We start from the raw sequence: 21433 nt of genomic DNA, 5'->3' as shown, positions 1-21433 counted from the left end.
GTGGCTAGGTTTGGAGGATGGTCACTGACAGCTTTGATATCCTGTGAAGAGCAAGCCTATCTGATGCCAAGACATACTGGATGGAGAGATTCAGGGTCTTCCTTTCTCTTGTTGAGGGACAAAGAACAGCAGCAACAGTAATAAAATGTTGGGCGTGCCAGGAGGAGATAAACAAAGCCATTGGCCCAAGTCCAGCTCCTCCTCACCTAAGGCAAAATGTTGCATTGTCTCACTAACTGGGGACTCCTGCTGACGACAGCCTTCCTTGGGAATAACGCTAACTGGCTGGACAGCTCATTTGCTTCCTTGAAAGTTGTGTACCCTCCTGTTGTTAGGAAGAACTGCAAAGCACGTGGTGATTTATGCAATTCTTCACACAAGGTTGTTGTAGGGGCAGTCCTCTGCAGAGGCTGACACCTTTCCACTCCTCTGATATTTAGTGAATATCTCAGAAAAAGACCTTGGGAACATTCTCGCTTCCAAGTATGGCTGTTGTGATTACTGATTACTCATGGGATTTTGTTCTTACGGAGCCTAGGGAACTAGTCTCCACTGCAATACCAGGGCAAGGACAAATCTGTCCAATTGTTCATTGATTTTTTTTTTTATTTTTTATGTTTGATTAGCACACAAACAACATTTGAAAATTGAATATAGTCCTTGTACTGTGATTTTCTTTAGGGAGCAGTTGGTGTACCTGTCTACACTACTCTAGCAACAAACTGTAAGTTAGAGTGCTGCCTTTAAAAGGGATAAGAGAGATGTGTTAAAGTAGTTTAATTTTACCTTCCTTCATCTAATAGCATTTTTTTTCAGTGAAGGCAATACAAGTCAGCTCAAATACCCCAGTGAGATCGGTAGATTTTTTTTTTACTTGATAAGGATTGAAGATAAAAATGGAGCTATAAAGCTTGTTACTATTTTTAGCTTTTCCTCCTCTTCAGCCTTGCTATTTATGTTGATGATGTTATTAGATAATTCTGGATGTTGGAAAGGAAACAATCAAATAGGTGGCATTTAGATTGGAATGAAGAAAAACCATACAGCAAAACTGTGGAAGAAGTAGCTGCTGTGGTCCTGTCACTTGCATAGCATTAGGTCAAATAGAATGTGATATGTCTTGGGGCTGTGTATTCAGGGCTTACATCTCAGTTCAGTCTGGTTTAAACAGCCAGCTCTATGAAGCTAATGGAAAACAGGATTGTATTTGCATGCAGATCCCTGGGGAACTGCTTCTTGAATATTTAAGGAGTTATATGCCTGATGATATGTTCCCAGATTGCTTTAAAGTAACTGTATGAGTTTTCCTTAAAATGAAAAAAACTTGGGAAGTTCATACTGCAGATTAAATAAGTAATCATTATGGAAATGATTTGGCATATTATATAAATGGTTGGACAGATTATATCAATTGTTTCCTTTTTATTGTCAGTAAGGACAGTCTGTTAACTGTACTTTAAACTAGCTTCTTTGCATTTAAATAGTATTTTTGGAATTAAAAATCTGAGTAGGAGTGATGAGGTGATTTTCACTTCATACCTTATTAGTGAAGACCAACACTTTTGATCAGTTCATAGATTGCAAGGCCAGAAAAATCTATTGTAATCACTTAGTCTAGGATCTTATATAACACAAGAAATAGGACTTTCCTAAATTAATTCCTCATTATACTAAAGGGGTTTGTTATTTTTTAGGAAAAAAAATAATTTGTGATATCTAGATTGCCTGTGATGGAGAATCTGTCTCAGTTCTAAGAAAGTTGTTTCAGTAGTTAATCACACTTATTAAAGGAAGAAAGAAAAAAAAGGAAATCAAAGTGTTATCTTCTTTCTAATCTGAATTGCTTTATCTAAAGTTTTGAGCTAACGTCTCTTACCAGTCCTTTTTCAGGTAAAGAAATTAACCTATCCTCAGCCTGCTTTTGCTCACATGTAACTGAGAAAATATGATCAAGTGCCCTTCAACCCTCCCTTTGATAAGCTATAGACATTGAATTTCTTCAGTCCTTTGCTGTTATGTTTTCCAATCCGTCATACTCTTGCCTGTTCCTGAGAAACCTCTATGATTTTTTTTCACAAGCTTTTGTGAACTGTCTGCTCTAAAACTAGACATCGCATTCCTGTTGTCATTACAACAGTGCCAAATGCAAGCATAATATAATATCTCTATTCATTTTTTCCAGATTGTACTTTCAAGAAAGATAAAAATCATTTTGATATCTGTGTCGTACTACCAAAAGCTCATTTAAAGATGATTATTAGCCATGCCCCAAAATCTTTTCCATAATTTTCCTTCCCAGAAAAGAGTTTTTCCATCCCGTTGCTAGGGCCTGCTCCAGTGTCTGCTTTTCAAAGGAATGCAGAAAATCTGGAATTCAGGAAAATATTTAAAATCTGGAAAACATACCTCCTAAAGTGGCTAATTAAAATCCATTATATAGCTAGATATCCTGTACTCTACCTCAACCAGAAGACATAGTCTTGGTTTAGAACTAAATAAATGAAGTTTTATGGTGTGAATTATGTAGAAGATACGATGTCATGGCTATAATGATACTTTCTGCTATTGCTACTTCTATTTAAAGCAAAATATACTGTCTGAAAATAACAGAGTTGGGAGCAACATTTTCAGTGCTTTTATGATGTCACTGTGGATAGGCTATTTGATAGAATCATAGTGAAGACATTGTTATACTGTTGCTTAAGAACAGATATATTTTACTTATATTGTCATCACTTTATTAAGAAAAGTTTAATGGAATTTTAAGTCAGTCAACTAGAAATTATTCTTTCCTGGCATGATGTAAATGTTAATACTCTTGCAAATCCCCAGTGATATGCAATTTTTCTGAAATTGGAATTTGATTTTTGTTTGTTCATTTTTTTGGTTCATTTTTAGCTTCCGGGTGAAGATACTGAAATATTTGAGAGTGCCTCACAGTGCTTATCCTTGCTGGTTCAGCTGTATGGAGGGAACAGTCAGGAGAGTATGTCTCCAGAAAACATGGACAGCTTTGCTGAAGTACTGAAGTCCAAAAAAGATACACGACAACTGAAGCTTTTGTTAAGAATTATAAAGAGACTGGTAAGTTGGCTTCTAAACATTTTAAAAGTCCATGTGTTTCTTTTACAACGTTGGATAATTTTTTGGCTGTTTTTTTTCCCTCTTGAAGTAAAAAAGTGTATAAAAGAATTTTAAAAACAAAATATGTGAAGTTAAATTCCATGTCTCTAAATTTCAGTTAATGTCTCTGGAGAAGATAGCCTTCTACATTTAAAACCTCTTACAAAATGATTGTTGGATTTCGCCTATTTCAGTTAACCATTCAGCCATTTAAATAACTCATGTTATTTATATATTTGTTTAGTACTTCAGCTTTATGAAGCATTGGAACAATTTTCTGAACGACTTCTGAAAGAACTAACCTTGTAGCATTAAATAGCTGTTCAGAAACACAGTGCTTGATTTCATGGTAAATAAAATACCATTTTGTACTTGAAATAGGTTTGTGCGCAGGCTGTTGACTCCTCATTCTTTCTGAGTGATAGGGACCACTTCTGCCGGAATGGTTGTAATGTAAAATGCCAGTCACTGGGTAATCATGCAGGGGCTTAGTTTGGTGATGTTATTGATGGGTAGGGGTTTCAATTCTGTCATGCTGTGACATGGTGGCATGACAGCAGCATTGTGCCTTTCAAATAGCTCAGGTGGAAAACGTTCTGTATCTGTAACATTTTCTCAGATAATATTAGCGTGTTTTATCTTGAAGTGTCTTGATAAGAAGCTTTGCCTACATTGTCGCCTTGCATTGGTTGATTACTCTCCAAAAGCAGTAATTTTCAATTAAAAGAGGGTAACTTCCCAGTGTAAGAGGCAGGAGATTGTTGAGTTTTGCAAGTGCAGTGCTGGCTACTAGAGTAATGCCATAATCAACAGCAGCAGGAGTCATCCTATTTAGAGAGTTGAGAGGAAACAACCCTTTTTGTGTAGAGCTTTTGGAGCTGTTCCTGTCCTCTTTCTTCTGCCTGCTGTATTTACATCACAGGAAAGTAAACACCATACTCTCCTTCCCAGTTTTGCTCAGTCCTATCTCTCCCTGTTCATAAAAGCATGAATATATAAAATTAAAATTGAAATTATGTTTAGAATTCATAATTTCTCTTATTCTTGGCATCATCTCAGTTTTCATTCCTTTATTTTCTCATGCTCTTCCTGAAAAGAGAATTCCAGAAAATATTTTTTTTCAAAGACACTTCCTATTGATTTTTGCTTGTAGCTGGGCTTCTCTTTCTGTGTAATTGTGCTGCTTAGACCCGTTTTTTGCTTTCCCCAAAAGCAATGAGAGAAGAGGCAATAAAGTGTGAGGACAGGAAAGATAAATAAGACTGCAATATACTTATGTAGATTATTTGATTTTAGCATAGCTAGTCTTGTTTCCTTTCCCTTCATTTTGAAGACTATGGTTCAAAAGTTGAGCTAGTGTGCAGAGTATTTAACACAGAAACTTCTGTTGATTATCTTAAGAGAACAAAGCTATGCTATCACCTTTTGAATCTTGCAAGTTCCTGTACTTTTAGATCTCTCCTTTGTATACCAGTGATATTGGGACTTGTTATTTATAATGTCAGGCATTGATTTTCTGTAATTATTTTAATGAGATCATAGTATTTCTTTTGAAAGCAGGGTTCATAGATAATTTGACAGATTTTTTAATAAATCTTACATTATTTCTCTAAACCTTAAAAAGTCCTGTTCAGAGGAGATGATTATCTTGTCAAAATTGTCATAATTACAAAAGACGTTTAAATATAATCATATCTATTTAAGAAGGATTCAGCCCACATCAGCTGTTCATGATGAATTTTGAAGCCTAGAGCTGTGTTTTTCCTTTTTTTTTTTGTTCTTAATATCTGATCAATGTTTTAATAGAGGGATCATTAAGTGCACCATTTTCCATTCTTGCCAATCAGTGCTTGTTTAGAGCATCTTTCCAATCTGTGGTCACATTAACTTTTTTGTTACAGGCACAGTTATTGCTTACATAAGACAGGAATATACAAAAAGAATTCAAAATGTCCATGCTATAGCTGCCTTTATAGCATGCATTTCTGGATATAAGGAAAGGGCATGGCAGTTTGCCTAGTTAATCTTTGTCCAAGTGTTTCATATGACTCCAGTGAGCCAATGGAAACAGGTGTCTCAATTTCAGTCTTCAGTTTAAAGCATGTCACAGAATTTGTTGACGTACAAGGTGACCTTACCTTGATGAAATGGAAACTGAAATCTATGTATTGTTTTAATTTAATAGTATTCATTCATTAAGTTTTATCTCCAGTGGTTGTTGGGGGGGTTTTTTGGTCAAAGTTGGAGGCTTGTTTTGAGGGTGTTCTGGTTTTGGTTTGTTTTTTTTTAATAGTCATTTTTCATTGTTGATTTTGACAAGCAAATTGACTGCAGGGCAATACAAGTTCCTTGCAACACTTTCTTCACTGATCTTTGCCATACAATTTTGTTGTATTCATTTATTAAACAGAAATAAAGATACAGGCCAGACTGGGGAGGAGGGGGGAAGTATCTTTGTACAGACTTATTAATGGAATCGCCATGAACAACCCTTTTTACAGGCTTTATTTTGCTGTAAAAAGAAATCATTATGAGTGAAAACCAGGAAAAAATATGCTTTGAGCTAACTTTTGTAACTGTGTAAGTAAGGATCATTTAAAAGCTTTGAAGAGGCACCATTGACTGTCTTCTTTCTCCTTTTTTGATAATCACCTCTTACCTTTCAAAGCTGTTGGCTCTGTCAGATAGAGGTTAACCAGTCTTTTTCAAGAATGTTCTCTCACTGGCATTGATATAATGGACAGACACTGAATAAAATTATTGAATCAAAGAAACAGCGTTTGGTAGTTTGGGTTTTTTTCCCCTTCAGCCCTTTACTAACTCTCTTGTTCTGGTTGCTTCATCTTGGGTTAGATAATACTGCTCTTCAGATATTCTTCTTTTCTGGCAGCATTTGTGTAACCGATCAGTGATGTCAGGGGAGTGATCTTGTCCCCTTCTCTGGTTCTGGGATCCTCTGCTGCCACCCGCTATGGAAATCACTATCTTATCACTTCATCTCTTCTGTGAAGATATAGTGCATCTTATTACAGTCCAGTAAATCATGTAGATTAAAATATTTCTTTGTGAAGTGGAAGAAATTTTCATTTGGGAAGCAAATAGTTTGCCAGCTTTACTGAGAAGATTTTCATTTCTCTCCTTCCCCAGAGGAAAAAAGCTACCTGCCATCTCAATTTACCATCTAGTATGTAACGTAAAGGCAAGTGATTATCACCAGAATTTTTATAGAACTAGCCAGTATCTCCACCAGACACATAATCACTGTGGGATTACAGCTGGGTACTGACAAATAAAATGTTTCACCTTTCAAAACAAGAGGAGACTCTTTTTTTTCGTCTAGTAATAAGGAAAAATTCCTCTGAGAAAAATGAATAAGCATCAGGCTTTACAGGCAATTCTGCACTCACTGTAGAGAGTGAACTTTCATTCTGTGACTTTTACCTTAAGTACTTGTCAGAAAGTATATTCGAATTCTGCCTAAACCACACTTTTTTTTCCTTCTGGTAGTCTTTCCAGAATGTCATTTTCACTAATTTGCATCTCTTAACTGTCAAAAAGTTGTTCATCCTTTATTTGTGAGCAGCTAAGACATTGAGGATGTCATCTGCATGTTAGATACCCTGTGGGGGATATATATGGATTTCTCAAATTGTATTAGGCTGCGTAGTAAAGATGTTAAGGCTGACATTAAAGAATGACAATACTTGAGCTGTGACAAAGGTCCATAACTTCTATTAATTTCACTGGAGGACTGTTGAACACTAATTTGCTCTTTCTACCAGTTTGGGCCACAGCTACGGCATCACTGTCTATGTACATGCAGATTTACTATCCTGTTTCCAATGAACCAAAGCCTGGGGAACCACTGGTCACTATGTCTAAAATAACATTCAAGTCATGTGTCCCTAAGTATTTCTGTCATGTAGATTAGTAACTATATCATCCTGAATTTTATACAGAGATGTGCTGAGTTCACATCTTTTGAACTGACAGTTTTGTGTTTGTATATTAAAATATATGTATACATTTTTACTGTGGTAGTTGCTAGATTAGGTCCTCATTATATTGGTCACTGACCATGCATTATGGGGCAAAACATTTAGAGCTTGAAGAGATATACAGTCCAGGCAGCAAAAATGTTTTATTTAGGGTAGAAATTCTGCAATTCCTCTCTAAGGCAAATGTCTTGCTGGAGATTTGCTTCTCAGTAGATTCCTGCAAGTATGTCTGCAGGAAGCTTGCTTCAAAGAAGGTGAAGCAAAATCCCAAGAGATGTTCAGATAGCATCCCTTTTATGGCTTCAACTCCAAGGATTCAGTGCCACAAGGAGGTGCTTGTGCAGCAATTCCCAGCGGAGTCTGCTTTCCCAGAGTCCTACAAAGCTGCAGGAACCTGTTGCATATCTCCTGCGGAGAGAGCACAGCACTCTCGAATAGGCTCAGTTAGCTGGAGAAAAACTTCTTATGCATCTTTCTCCTAACCTGAATCTTTTAAGCATGTCTTTAATTAATTTCATTAATTACTTAATTAATCCATAATATTTCATTGCTCTCAGGAATAACTTTATAACAGAGATGCTTGTTAGACTGTGAAAATAATACTCACTTGTGGGTTGCTGGCATGCATAGGTGTGCTGAACTATAAATGCATATGTTGTTATATATGTTTTCCTTAAATTCCCTTAATTTAATTTCCCTAAATTACCTTTAAAATATTTTTAAAATCCATACGACTCTTATATGAATGATTTCTATCTTTTATTAGTGTTAGTCTTTTATTTTCCAGTTGTTACCCAGTCTGCATCCCTTTCTTTATAGACCATCTTTTGTTGGCTTCAGTCTAATAGAATAATGTCCCTGGGTAGGATGGAGCATTTAATTAGACAACTTAAGATCCCCCCCAAGAAGAAAAAGCTAATCAGCATTAAGATATATTTTGCAGATCATAAACAGGATGGGTTTCTCAAAATGCTTTGAAGCAAATACATGGGAAGGCTAATGCCTCTCCACCCTTCCCGCCGTGTGGGGAAGCTCCCTCTGTCTGCACACGCGGACAGGCCTTTGTTTTAGGGCTTTAATGAAATTGGAGAGAGTCCCCAGAGATGAGAGGTGGGGAGGCTTGCTTGGTAGCCTTCCACTGTGGCACTTCCAGGCCCTGCCATACCCTGGGAGGGGTATCGCCCCATCCCCAAGGCTGCAGCCAGGGCGACCTCCCCTCCTCCACTTCTGGGTTTTAGTCTAGTCCCAAAGTAAGCTTTGAAGTATAGCTTTCTGAATTTGCATATGTTTTGACTGAATTACAATCTAGTGACACTCCTTTTAAAGAAAAAAATATTTTAAATGTCCCTGATGAATATTAGCAGTTGGCAGGGATATTTGTGAGTCGGAATTGCTGGGCCAGGCCCTTCCCTTTGGTCAAGAAGCAGTATATTGAGTTTACAGTGAAGAGTTAAGAAAAACTGGTTTAAATTACTCAGAAGGTGAATGCAGCTAATCACAACTACCCTAATACAGTTTAAACAACAATTAAAGAATGATTTAAATAGAGCTAGTATAGTGTAGAAATTCAGCATTTGGCAGGCATAGTTCTCATGTGGCACAGCCCCTTTGCTCTACTTTATGGTTTACTAAACAGAGAATTGAGCCAATATTGATTAATTTGTTGGAGTAATTTGGATTTTTTTTAAATTTCACTTAAGCTGTATTTTGAACTTTGTGTTCTGTTTGTAATGTCCTATGGACTCTACCAAATTCTCATGGAAGTCAAATGTTATACTTTCATCTTTAAACCCTGGTGGAAGATTTTTTAAGCTTAGAAAGGCATTTTCAGTAGCACTAAGAAGAAAAAGATTTAGTCAATGAAAGTGTGATTTTTTGAAGAGTCAAAACTTGATAATACCCCAGTTCGTTCTCAGATATTCTATGAGCAATACCAAGTCCTAAAATATGGATTATTTAGTCTATAATTATTCACTTGATATTAAGAATAAGATAGCTTTTCAAAAAGCACTTTTTTAAAGTACTGTATGAAAATGTTATTTGTATGGCTGGTAATACTTAGGATGTCCAGATGTAAGACGGATACTGTAGCTGATTATCATTCAAGATCCCATGGCATTCCTTATAGTGGTATACATGGTTAATTTTAACTTGACTAATTACATTCTGTGTATTGAAATCCAGGACACAAATTTTCACTGCATAGGTCTAATAAGAATTTTCATTTTTCATCTGGAATGGTTAGATATGGTTTTACCTTTAGAAGCATGTGCATGTTCATGACCCATGTGCCTGGTTTATGTAGCTTGTGAAGTGCTGAATTCAGGCTCATTTATATTTTGTGTTAACTCATGGAGTGTTTTCAGGATGCTGAGTAGTAGTACAATATGTTAGCACTGTCCTTGACTTTCTCTTTTTTTGACATACGTGTCCTATGGCTTCTACTGGAGGAGAGGGAAGAATACTTTGGTATTTAGATTTCCACACTTGTTTAGAGCACTGAAAGAATTTTAATAGGCCTTTCCTGTTTCTGATTAAGCTTCCTTTTCATTTACTTCTCTGAATTTTACAATATCCTTCTTTCTGTTGGCCAAAATTCTTAAGTGCAACATTCTAAAGTTATATTCTGGTGGGTTTTTTTCCATTACTTATCCTTCAGTCTTCTGAAATTAAACAGAACAAGTATCCATGGGTAAGTCTCAGTCACCGAAGGAGTCCCTGGAATTCTTGTCTTCCCCTATCTTGCCACTTCTGATCCTGTCCAGAAGTTCTTTGGCTGATACCACACTGCAGAAAACTTCGCTATTTTTCAACCCAAAGCACTAGATGGTACAGAAATGCTCTGCTTATTTCATCTCATAAAAGAGGCAAATATTTAAATCTTGATAAGATCATCCAGGCTTATAGGATCGCTTATTTCTGGCTGTGTCAGAATCCTCTTCTGCTGTGTTATTTTGTACTTCTCCGACTATGCTTGCTCTAATTCATTTTGTGTGGTATAGTTTGTATTCCTGTGTATATATAACCATAAACACAGTATATTTTCTTTTTGTATGTGACTTGGGGTATTTTTAACTCAAAGTGTCAAGAAATTCTAACAGCTGTGAGAATTAAAATTCTATTTCAATTGCATCTAAGCTGAGGTTGTTTTTTTCAGCTGGTCGCTGGACTCCACAAGCCTATTCTATTAAAAATACTAGGCTTCATATACCTGTGGTAAAATCAAAACATTAAGTAGTAATACATAAAGTCAGATGGTGAGGAAATTTTTTTATGCAATTAAATTAGCATTTTGAGGATTATATAGGAATTTGTGTAGCTTGGAAGCTTTTGATTAAGGCAATATTTACTGGAACTTCTAACATTTGATGTGATTTAGGTCCCACCTTTTTGCATCTGGTGGTATGTCTGGAATATCCATGGTTATCTTAATCTAGAGGTGCTGTTTTGTTTTATACATTTACACCTCTGCAATGACTAATTGCCTGTCAGCGTTTTTACTGTAATTGTGAAATGTTTTCTCCAAATGGAAGAGAGCGCCCTAACCTTTGTCTGCTGTTTCCACCACATGGACAAACACCTGCTTTGCTAGGAAATCACATATTGAGTTCTCCCACTCCCAGCCCAGTTGTTCAAATGGCTTTCTTTCATTTTTCATTAGTGTGTGTTTGATGCTGACAGCTTTCTAATATACAGCTGGACAGCTCCTACTTTTGCTGCTTTCTCCTAGCAGCTGTATGTTTAATATTACTCAACTACTCTCATAAACTACTGTGAAGTTTAATGTTTGCAAAATATTTTGTGGTCCTTGGATAAGGAGTAGTAAATATCAACAGCATTTTTCAAAGAGGATCTACCAACACCAATCGAATAGGATTAAATTATTAAAAGTATTTTCTCAGCTTGAATGTTAATACCAAGTTACACATATTTCCAGGGTCTGTAGCATTAATAGGACTGTATGAGCAGTAACTGCTGCTTTCATTATTTTTATAACTGAATTGCATCAGTGCCTGTAGACCAGGACCTCATTGTGGTGAGCTCAATGCAAGCACAGTAAAAAGTAATTTCTTGCTCCAGAGAACAATGCAGCTTGTTTCCTGTATTCAAAATAAGCTCAAGGAATTGCCTGAAAGTGACTCTCCCAAATAGGAAATAATTTGACACAAAGATGGCCATCTTGGATAAAACAGATCCTTGGGCAGTGTTTAGTTCTGTGCAAGCAGGAATGGGAATTTAACTAACTGCTCCTGATTATTAATACAAAAAAATCTTCATTTAATTTCAAATTTAAATTCTTGTGGTCACAGGAGTATTTAAAAATTCTTACTCTTCATCTAATCTTCATGTGAGGCTGTTACCAGAAACTAAAAGAGCTTTGAAAGATTTTGGTTGCCCATGTTGAAGGTGAGATATAGGTATGCATAGAAACCAGGTTTACTGTGACTTTTTACAAACTCATATTGCAAATCCTTCAGCGAAACCTCCCTTTTTTATTACATCTATTCTCCTAAACTCAGTCTCCTCACTGGCAAGTTCACTGAGGGTGAAATAGTACATTATATTTCAGCGTATAAGTAAAATTTTAACTACCATGTACCAGGAGGAAACCTAATGTAGGAATTAGATTCCCTACTGTAAAGGAGTGGTCCTTCCTTTGACTGCTAAATCACCTAGTACTGGAGAGTCAGAGTAAAAGGTCTTGATGTATCCTCTTCGTTAATCCTCAGTGCTCCCTTATATTTTCCTTGCCAATGTTTCTATCTTTGATTTGTTAATATATTTCAAGTTCTTCACTTTAATATGGCATCTGACAAACATTTGCTGTGTTTTACTTTATCTAGATCCTTACCCTCTTCATTTTATAAGGCTGGAACACTGCTGAGAAACTGGTGTTTTCAAAAATCTTGCCATGAGCAAATCTGCATGTTACACAGAGCTTGACTTCATAGCCAGTGTGCGTATGCAAGTAAACAGAGTATATAGTGGGAGTGATTAAAGGTGTATGTTGTAGAGGGAGACAGTCCTTGGCCATCAAGCTGTGAGGATGTGGGACTCTGAGACACATGAATTAGGCAAAGGAGGCCAATAGACTGCTAGGGCACTTCAGATAGAGTTGTTTGTCGGATAGAAACTATGAGTGAAAATATGACATAGATACGACAAAAGTATGCCGGTCATGATAGTGAGACCAAGCAATATGACCATATAAGGCAGAAGGAAGGCAGTGTTTAAGGAGTTCAAGATTGTTGGAAAGGTCAAAGATGAAAATTATTTTAGAAGCATCAGTCAAAACATACAGCAATGAAAGAAAACAAAATGCTTGAAGTTCTTCTGCTGGATATCTCATGCATCTAATGGTTGGTTGATGTATTTATTTGTTTGCACTAAGTGCCTACTTTTAAAGCTTCCCAACAGAGGGCCCATGCTCAGGTACTAATCCCTGGCAATAACAACTGTATCTGGGCATTATGAACACGGTGCTGCACAATTTCACGAGTCCGTGATTCATGAAACAGGGTTATGTTTAAAAATAGCATTTGTGTGCATTGAGGTTAGACTTTCAGTAGATTTCTACAGTAACTGACAGTAAGTTCAAACAGTGATTCAATCCAGCATCTTCAGTGATGAAGCCTCCATATTTTAAATTATGAAGACTCTACTAGTTAAACATTTATAAAGTGCCCAGTGCTGTCAATTCTTTAAACTATTAAAATGTAATGTTTTATACGAACATCATTATAAATTTATAACAAATTGAATTTGTGGTGATGCAGTGTTCTATGGGCTGTGAATTAGTGTCCTAAATTTCACAGAGCAGATGCTTTCTCTGGGATGCAATGCCTAGTTGATGAGTTCATATGATGCAGCATAAGAATACCTCATAATTTGCATGCCAGCTCTACTCTGCTTATACATCTTGCTTTTTTAGGTCTTTCAGGGGGTATTTGAAAAGCAGTGAAGTTGACATGCGATCCTCAGTCTTGTCAAAAGCAGATGATTACCTAAATCCTTTAATATCAAGACAAGAGTACTTCTTCCAGTAGTATTTAGTGGTCATTTAGAAATGGATCAACAGATGCATGTAATCTTATGGTATCAAATAGCTCCAATGATTTATTATTAATTTTTTAAGGAAATATTCAGCTGTACTTAATTGCAAGAGAACTGTTGTAGAGTGTAACCCCAGTATATGTTGAAAAGTCAAAACCGTATGTTCCATAGTGCATAATATTGTACTATGTGGATGTAAATCTGATCTTTATGTTGTAAATCCATGGTAATTTTAATGAACAGACTTATTGCATGTTAGAATTGCATCAGAAGAAGATAGTTGATATCAAAACCTGCCCCTACCTGTGCTAAACAAAATGAGTGTATAAAAATCTGCCATGTATACATGATGTGAGGTATATATATGTTATGTGAAGTATGTATATGTTATGTGAAGTATGTATACTAAACAGTGGGGTCCATGAGGCTAATAATCCCAACAAATTACATTATTTATAACTGCAGATTACTATTGTTCCATTTTGTCACTGAAAAAAAGAAGAAATAATCAGGGCAGAATACCTTGTGCTCATTGTAACCGAATGCTTCCTTTGTGGCTTTTCATGCAAGATCCCATCATTTCCAGGGAAGTGCCAGCTCTGAACTCTCTTCCTATACCCCAGGCAGAGGTTTTCCCTGCCGTTGGCTTGGGGAGATGAAAAGGCAGGGTTTCACAGGGGAGCCTGGGCCCAGTGCTGCTGGCCCTGAGTGCTGGAGCCGAAAAGCTCTGCAGAGCTTGCTGGCAAAGCAGCATTTAGTCAGCCCTAAAGGTTTAACTAGGACCCCTCAGTGAGTAGCTGTGTGTTGCTTATTCTCATTAGAGCAAAAGTCTAGAAAAAGCAGATCAGATGTAAAAAACAAAACCAAGTTAATCTTTTACAATGCAATAACTCCCATGGAAATTAGTATATTAACACATCCTCATACTGGTACTTTTCTTCGAAGTACTACTAGTATTTAAATACTATAAAAGGTAATTTTGTAGCAAACTTGATAAAATAACAGGTTTACATAAAGCATAAAAGGAATTGTGTTGATAAAGATCAGGGCTGTCTTTTGTCATTTGAAACCATTAGTACAGTTTATGCATTTGCAATATAAATGGGGGTATATTCACGTAATTGCACACAACATTTATTTCCAAAGTCTATAAGATGGCTAAGAGTAATTTGTGTCCCATATATCAGTCAGATATGTGTGGCCCTGACTCTGCTAATATAGCAATATTTCTTTTAGCTTGGTGAGGAAAATTCTTATTGCTGAAAAGCAAATTATAGCTGTCATTGAAAGATTTAAATAATATGCCCTCAGGACTGCTCAAGTGGACTGTTGCTCCACTGAGGAACTCTGATGACATCAGAGAGATGCTCATGCAATTTATTCATGTAATTGTAGTTCCAAGATGGAATATATATTACATTTTGAAGGTGATGTTATTTAATAATGAATGATTTTATAGACTCTTCTAGTCTCTATATCACCTTCACCCTTTTATTTGTTAGGATCCTTTTTTCGACATCTTTTTTTGCTCTACATTTCCACCTCTACTTACATGGTTTTAACTCTTCTCTCCTGAACCAGATGCTCCTAATTTTTCTTGAAACTTACTTTTTTTTCTTTTAAATGAAGCTGAAAGCTTTGTGGGAATTGATGTTGAAATCTGGAGGAGCTAGAATGTTAAAAAGCCTACTCTCATCTTACATTTTGACCACTGCAGGTTTCAACAAGATTTTCTTCCCATTCTTGCAGCTTCATACTTGAATTTTGCGTAACTTTTTATGATCTCAAGAGTACATAATTACATTAGCATGCTGCTATGTGCTTGTGTGTGTACACCTATTAGGCTTACATACTGTTCCGTAATCCTTTAAAATTTTATCATTAAATTATGACTTATTAATATTTCCATCTGCATAATGGCTAAAAGTTTCTAAAATTACTAGGGTTTCGAAATACCTTAATTTTCCAAATTTAGTTGCAGAGATTCCAAAGGATGTCTAATTTCCTGAAAGTACTAATTACTTACTCCTGAATATCAGGCCTATAAAAAGTTTCTCTGGTTTAGCATCCCAAATCATTATGTACTTTAAGTCCTAGGAAAAAAAAAAATCTCTTACAAAAGCATTAAAAGAAGAGACCAAAGAATTGACTGGGGAGCAGAAATTCGATATGATACTAAGTATTTTGATTTAAAAATTTAAATTCCATTTGAGTTTAAGTTCTTTCAGTTGTACATTTCAAGAAACTGAAATGTAGTGAAATAGGATGCTGTGATATGAGACTAAACTATGTGGGAAGCCTAATAGTCTTCCTAAAAGCAAAGCTAGCACCAATAGGTTTTTGGTTTTTAAAGCTTATATCTGTGTCTTTTTTCCTCACTCCCCTTTTAAAAAACTGTTTTAAGTGAGAGATGAACCTAGTAATGATGTAATCAAGCCTTTGACCCACAAAGCTCAAATGGCTTAGAAATGAGGTGATCTGAATTAGTCCATCTCTGCTAGAAAATAATAGCAACCAAACATCAATCTGCCAAGATTGTTTTATTTAACTCTTGACTAATACCTTGTAGAATACTTCAAGAGCTTAAGAAATAATGATACTTTTAGTTGAACTTGGATGAGAAAGTAGAATGCAAATGTAATCACTCTGACAGTGATTTAATGACTCTGGGGCATCTGGGAGTAAGGCAAGGTGCAGAGGACAGTGGCAGGATGTGGGCTGGAATATGAAAGGAGCAGCATTCACTACTGCCAAATATGTGTATGTGAGAAAGAGAAATAACGATGTCTGGAAACGATCAGAGGTGAGAAGTATAAAGCAATGATGAACACTGTCTTGATACTGTGATAGCACTGCAGTTCTGAATCTGTGTAATTCCCCAAAAATATGAAATGCATTAGATTTTGAGAGTACTGAACATACTGATTTTAGTGTGATATGAATCCTGTGTTCCACCCTGTACAGCCTGTCCTCTCTGTGCTGTTTTGATCCATCTCGCCACCCAATTTACAGTGGTTCAGCTTGCAGTCTCTCTGTTCCAATGGAGAGGAAGGAAAGAGATTGGAGGTGGTTGCACCCCTCATGTACCTTTCTGTTCCTCTCCCCTCTGATGGACAGGGATGGATTTCCCCCTCCTCTGCAAAGAAGCTGAACCAGAGGTGGGCTTCTGTGTTATCTTGCCCATAGCAGGGAATTTGCTCCAGTGAAATTGTGTGCATTCAGGAAGACTGTAGCGAGAGAGAAGGGGCACCATATATTGTAGTGTCATCATTGGATGAGGTGTTCTAGGGAAGTTATCTAGCCACAGTCACGTTATTAGTAAGAATAGACAAGTTCTGGTAACCTTTGTGGAACCCTCTGTTGGTACCACACTAATAAAGCAGTTATAAGTGGAGTAGTCTCTGCACCCCACCGTCTTCCATCAACCCTATTGCTTTGCAAGGCAGCTGATGCAAACACGCTGACCCACACGATGTGCTTAAGCGTGCAGGTTCCTCCATGCAGTAGGAGTTGTGCTCTGGCCGGACCTGATGCCACACTTGCAGTATAGAAAATGTGTATGTCTGGTCTAGGGGCCACCACGTAACGCAGGCATCACCTTTGTGTCTCAAGCTGTATGTTTATACGGTACTTAGTACAGTCTTGATTTTGGCTGGAAGGTTAAGATATGTAACTAGAAGGATTAATCAGGCAAAAAGAGTGAAAATTAAAAGCAGCACATTTGTAGCACTTGAGTGGCTCAGAGGGCCCTTTCTTCTTAATCATTCCCTGGGCAATCATTCTTTTTAGATGCTGTATCTTACCATTAGTCAGAATTAAAATAACTTTGTTGAACTAGTACAAATTATTTCAGACCAAACAAACCTTTCCTAATGCCAGCTGTAGAACAAAGGACAGAATAGAAGGAAAACCTGCTGCCCATATTTAATTACATATTTCCAGATGTAAGAAAGACCAGCCCTTAAATTCAGTGATGGTGATGGAGTTGCATGTTTTGGCTTTCACTTCACCAGTACAACAATCCTAACAAAAAATTTAGGGAAATAGGTTATATATTTCTTACATAATTAATCTATTGCTAGATCTAATGCTTGAAGTATTGAGATATCTTATGAGAGAGTTGTCACAGCTTTCATATAAAACTAGGAAGAATCAAATAAATAAAACTATAATATTTTCTGCCACTCAAATGGCTTGCAAAGCTCATTATTTTTGTGTTATTTTCCTGACATAAATCTTTTCAGTAAAACCATGTGGTTGAAAATAGAGGGATAATTAGCATTAGCCCATTTATGAGAAACTGCTAGTGACAGAAGCTTATTTATTGTTGTGTACAATTAAAATATGATGTGAACACATGAGAATTTACATTAAAACAAGATTGCAGCTTGTCAGCAGTTTCCTTTGTTCAGCTGTGTGTTTATTAGGCTACAGCTGCTCACCTACTTTTATATGACTTTATAATAATAGTAGCAATGTCTTCATTACTGGAGATGTCTAAACCAGTTTGATTACACAACATACAAAGAAAAAAATATATCTGATATAATATTTGTTAAAGAACTAGATCTGGAAGTAAGATTATATACCAAAAAAATGAAAAAAAGAAAAAGACCTTCCTGTCTCATCTCCCTCTTGGTTTTGGCTTGGGGTTTTCTTTTATTCCTTGCAGTAAGTGTTGTTCATGCATAGCACCTAATATGATTTATGTAGATCATTTTGCTGTTTTATTTGGACAACTTCAGTGCATCTACAAATAAACAATTTGAGAACTGTCAGAAAAAAAGCACTTGCGTTAGCAATTTTTCCTCATTCTGTCATTATACAAAGTGATTTCTGCAGGATAATCGTTGCTCTTAGTTTATGTATTTAAGGATCTTTGGGGCTCATATTCCTGTTATTAAGAAGGTCAGCTTCTTTTTGTTCCTTGGCGTAGATACACTATGGGGGCAGGTCACAGTGAACTACCCACACCCTTTTCTGGCTCCTGTAGTATGGGTATGTAGTATGGGTAGTATTTCAGAGCCTACGAAGAGGAAGGCAAAAGTTTCGTCTGTCCTTAGTGCTCTGCTGACACACAACATCCTGAAGGAATACAAGGCAAGATTTGGGGCCCTCATTTCTGTCTCCTCTAGGGATCTGATCAACCATAGGGAAGCGATCAGCAAGTCCCGATAAGAAGATGTAAAAGAAAGTTCAGGGAACCTTCCAGGAGCTTTCTAAACTGGAATGTTTTGTGCTTTCAGGAGTAAAATAGGGCGATCATGTCTTCAGGGTGCCTAGGGGGCATACCAGCACTATTAACTTGGGCTAAGGTGGTTCACATTGTTCTCCAAAACAGAGAAAATACTGGTCCTATTAATTTCATATTTTTTTTGCAGTCACTATGTGCAAGTCTAGCTATCATGTGAACTCTCTGAGAAGATAGGAATTGACTTGCACAGCTTTCTTGCTGGCTGCATGTCTGTTCTAGCTGTCATCATATTTCTGTCTAGAGGGTTTTATTTCTCATACACAGCACTGTGCACAGACATAGAGTCGCAGTCCGTGACTTTGAACAGAATCTTAGTCTGGCTTTCAGGAGCAGAAGCAGGCTGAATGAATGAACAGCGACTTGGGTCACTATCAAAATGAAGACTTTAAGCACATATTTCAGGTTCACATATTAGTGTGAACAGAAAGAACTGTGCTTAAGTGATTTCTTGTGACTTTTCTGACAGGAAGCAAAATTTCCTTCCTTCAGCTTGCTAATGTCTGTAAAAAGGTCCTTTACACCCACCCCACCCCACCCCATTTTTTACTTTTGCTTCAAATGGAGAAGCAGCAAACTGTTACTTGTTTGGGAATTGTTCAGATACTGCTAAAGCTGTGATAGCAGTCGGTCTGGCATGGAAAGCAGTTGAGCCCTTGCTGCTGTTTTCAGTATGCACTTTTCAAATTACTTTTGTTTGTTTGTTTGTTTGGGAGTTGATGATGAAAGGGTGTCTCTTTGCTTTTTGTTACTTCTGCTGTGAGTTTCTAATGTACCATAAAGTCTCACTGCCCTGTATGAACATTCAGGTTAAATTCATTTTAAATGCCAAGCAGCACTACTAACTGTGATCTAGATTCATCACCTCTGATTTTAATGACATATTTCTGCTATTTCTTTTAACTTAAATGTGATATCTTTGACATTGATTTAAGTGGATTATGATCTCATAAATTATTTTTCCATTTGCATGAAATAATTTATGTAAGAATAACTTGATATTCTAATGCTAAAATGACATTTTTTCTAGTTAAGTAATTACAGGTGTCAATAATTTTCTAGAATTATACCACATAATACGTAGTCATCTCCTTATAGCACTTTACTAATTCATCTCTAGTCTCCAAACCTGGGCTGAATATGTGGGCCAAAACCTCTGAGTGGCACTGTTAGTGGTTTGCCCTCTGATGGCATTTTTACCTTTGCAGCTTTTGCTCCAATCTGGTTCTTAATTTTAAAATGTGGAACAGCTCATAACGATTGTTACATACTCCTGTGAAGTCACAGAGGAAAAAAAGCCACAAATGTTTTGATGTTCTCACATTTGAAAACTGAGGTTCAAAACCCCATAGTTTTAACATTGTAGAAACCGCTCACTGATGACAGTTTAATCACAGGGTTAAAACTGACTGTGATCTAAAGCAAAGAAGGGAGGAAGAGGAGAGGCAAGAAAAGAACAGATAGAAATATCACTATACAAGAGCATCTGAGCTTAACTTTGCATAGCAGAATTACTTGGGAGGGATTTTTGCTATCCCTTCAAAATATAGAAATGAGACAAGCATGATACTCAAAAAATACAATTGCAGTCTACAATTTTCAAAATAAGAAAACCAACTAGATAGAGTCAATGACAGCCAGGGAGAATTATACATCGTTGTTGAAAGCTTGAATTTTAAATAGTATTAATTAAAATGTGTTCTACTATCTTTTGCTTCTCAGCTGAATTCATATACTTTTATATTTTTATCTTATTACAGTGATATATTTTTAACTCTTCAAAATGTACCCCTGCTTTCAAATGTTTATTGGTGTGCTTGCATGCAAGTGTACTAGAAATACAGATGAGAGCAAGGTGATAACCGTGTTATGAAAAGTTTCACGCACATCTCCCAAGAAACTCAGCCTTCAGTTATGTCACTGAAGAGGAAGTCTATGCAAATGTTTTTACTTGCATGTTTATTCTGATTCACGCAGTTTTAATCTACTCAATTTCTTACTGTTTGGTCTGGATGAACCATCATATCAAAGCAAACGTCAGAGACTATCCTAAAATATTTAGGCTTATTGAAGATGCAGGTAAGTAGGCTTTGGTTCAAACTTGGGCACTGATAATGAAACTCAAAGTCACTGTTTATTTTCTTACAGCTCTTGTGGAAACAACAATGAATATTGATAGAACATAATGTGAGTTGATAAGTTTTTTGCAGTGGCCATTTATAAAATATTGTTTCTCTTTACTGAAGCTGATGTCTGTTAGGTAAACTGTTTCCATGCATGTATGAAAAGTTTCAAGGGAAATATATGGGTTTGTGGCAGCTTACATGTTTATCAGTTCACTTCCTTTTTAATTTTGAATGGCAGAATAGTAGTTGTAGACTTGTAATCCACTTATGATTAAAAAATTATTCCCTTTATCTACCTAATGTAGATACCTTACCGCTGAAGCTTTCAACCTTGATTTAGCTGTAAAGCTGAACACAACTTTATGGAAAGTAAATATTCAGTGCACGTGTTTGAATTTGGTGAGTCTGCCTTCCTAATTCAATGACCCTGATTTTTATTTACATTCAACTAGCATTGGTTTATTGATCAAAGATCGGAGAGGTAAAAGGATCAGGCCAAATGAAGTATAATTGTAGGGAAAGAGTTTTAGCATAAAAGAGAAAGTTTTAATCCTAAATTATTTAATTTTTAATTGTTTTAAACATTTTACCTTTGTGAAATTCAGTCAAGTTTTAAACAAAAATGTTCTTTAGAAACTATATGCTAAGATGCCTTATACAGAAGGTTAAGGTGCAAAAGACTGTTTTAGAGTTTCAAAGCTCAGTTCTTGGCTTCTTTTGTTCCATTGATGTTATTGCAGTTCTTATATGAAGGAGAACACTCTTCACCAATTAACCTATGTTAATAATGAGGTGGATCTTCAATAATTTTCGAGCCTCTTCCCCAACTCCTATCGTTAGTCCAAAAAAGGCCACTTGGTTGTATATGAACTTCTTTGGGC

At 36.4% G+C, this 21433-nt stretch overlaps 1 protein-coding gene across 7 annotated transcripts in view; it reads left to right on the top strand.

The window, feature by feature from the left end:
- Nucleotides 1-21433, top strand: part of ULK4 (unc-51 like kinase 4) — a 248917-nt gene that overhangs the window by 190112 nt on the left and 37372 nt on the right. For all 7 annotated transcript variants that reach the window (XR_012659008.1, XM_075083469.1, XM_075083468.1 and 4 more), the window contains one exon: nucleotides 2899-3084. Coding sequence is in view for 6 of the 7 variants with exons in the window: in XM_075083469.1 (XP_074939570.1) it covers nucleotides 2899-3084 (186 nt within the window). In the remaining variant the exon portion in view is untranslated. The remainder of the gene's footprint in view (nucleotides 1-2898; nucleotides 3085-21433) is intronic.

Source organism: Phalacrocorax aristotelis, chromosome 2, assembly GCF_949628215.1.
Source record: "Phalacrocorax aristotelis chromosome 2, bGulAri2.1, whole genome shotgun sequence".
Classification (NCBI taxonomy): domain Eukaryota; kingdom Metazoa; phylum Chordata; class Aves; order Suliformes; family Phalacrocoracidae; genus Phalacrocorax; species Phalacrocorax aristotelis.
The sequence above is the reverse complement of the archived record's forward strand: the minus strand, read 5'-3'. Positions and strand labels throughout refer to the sequence as shown.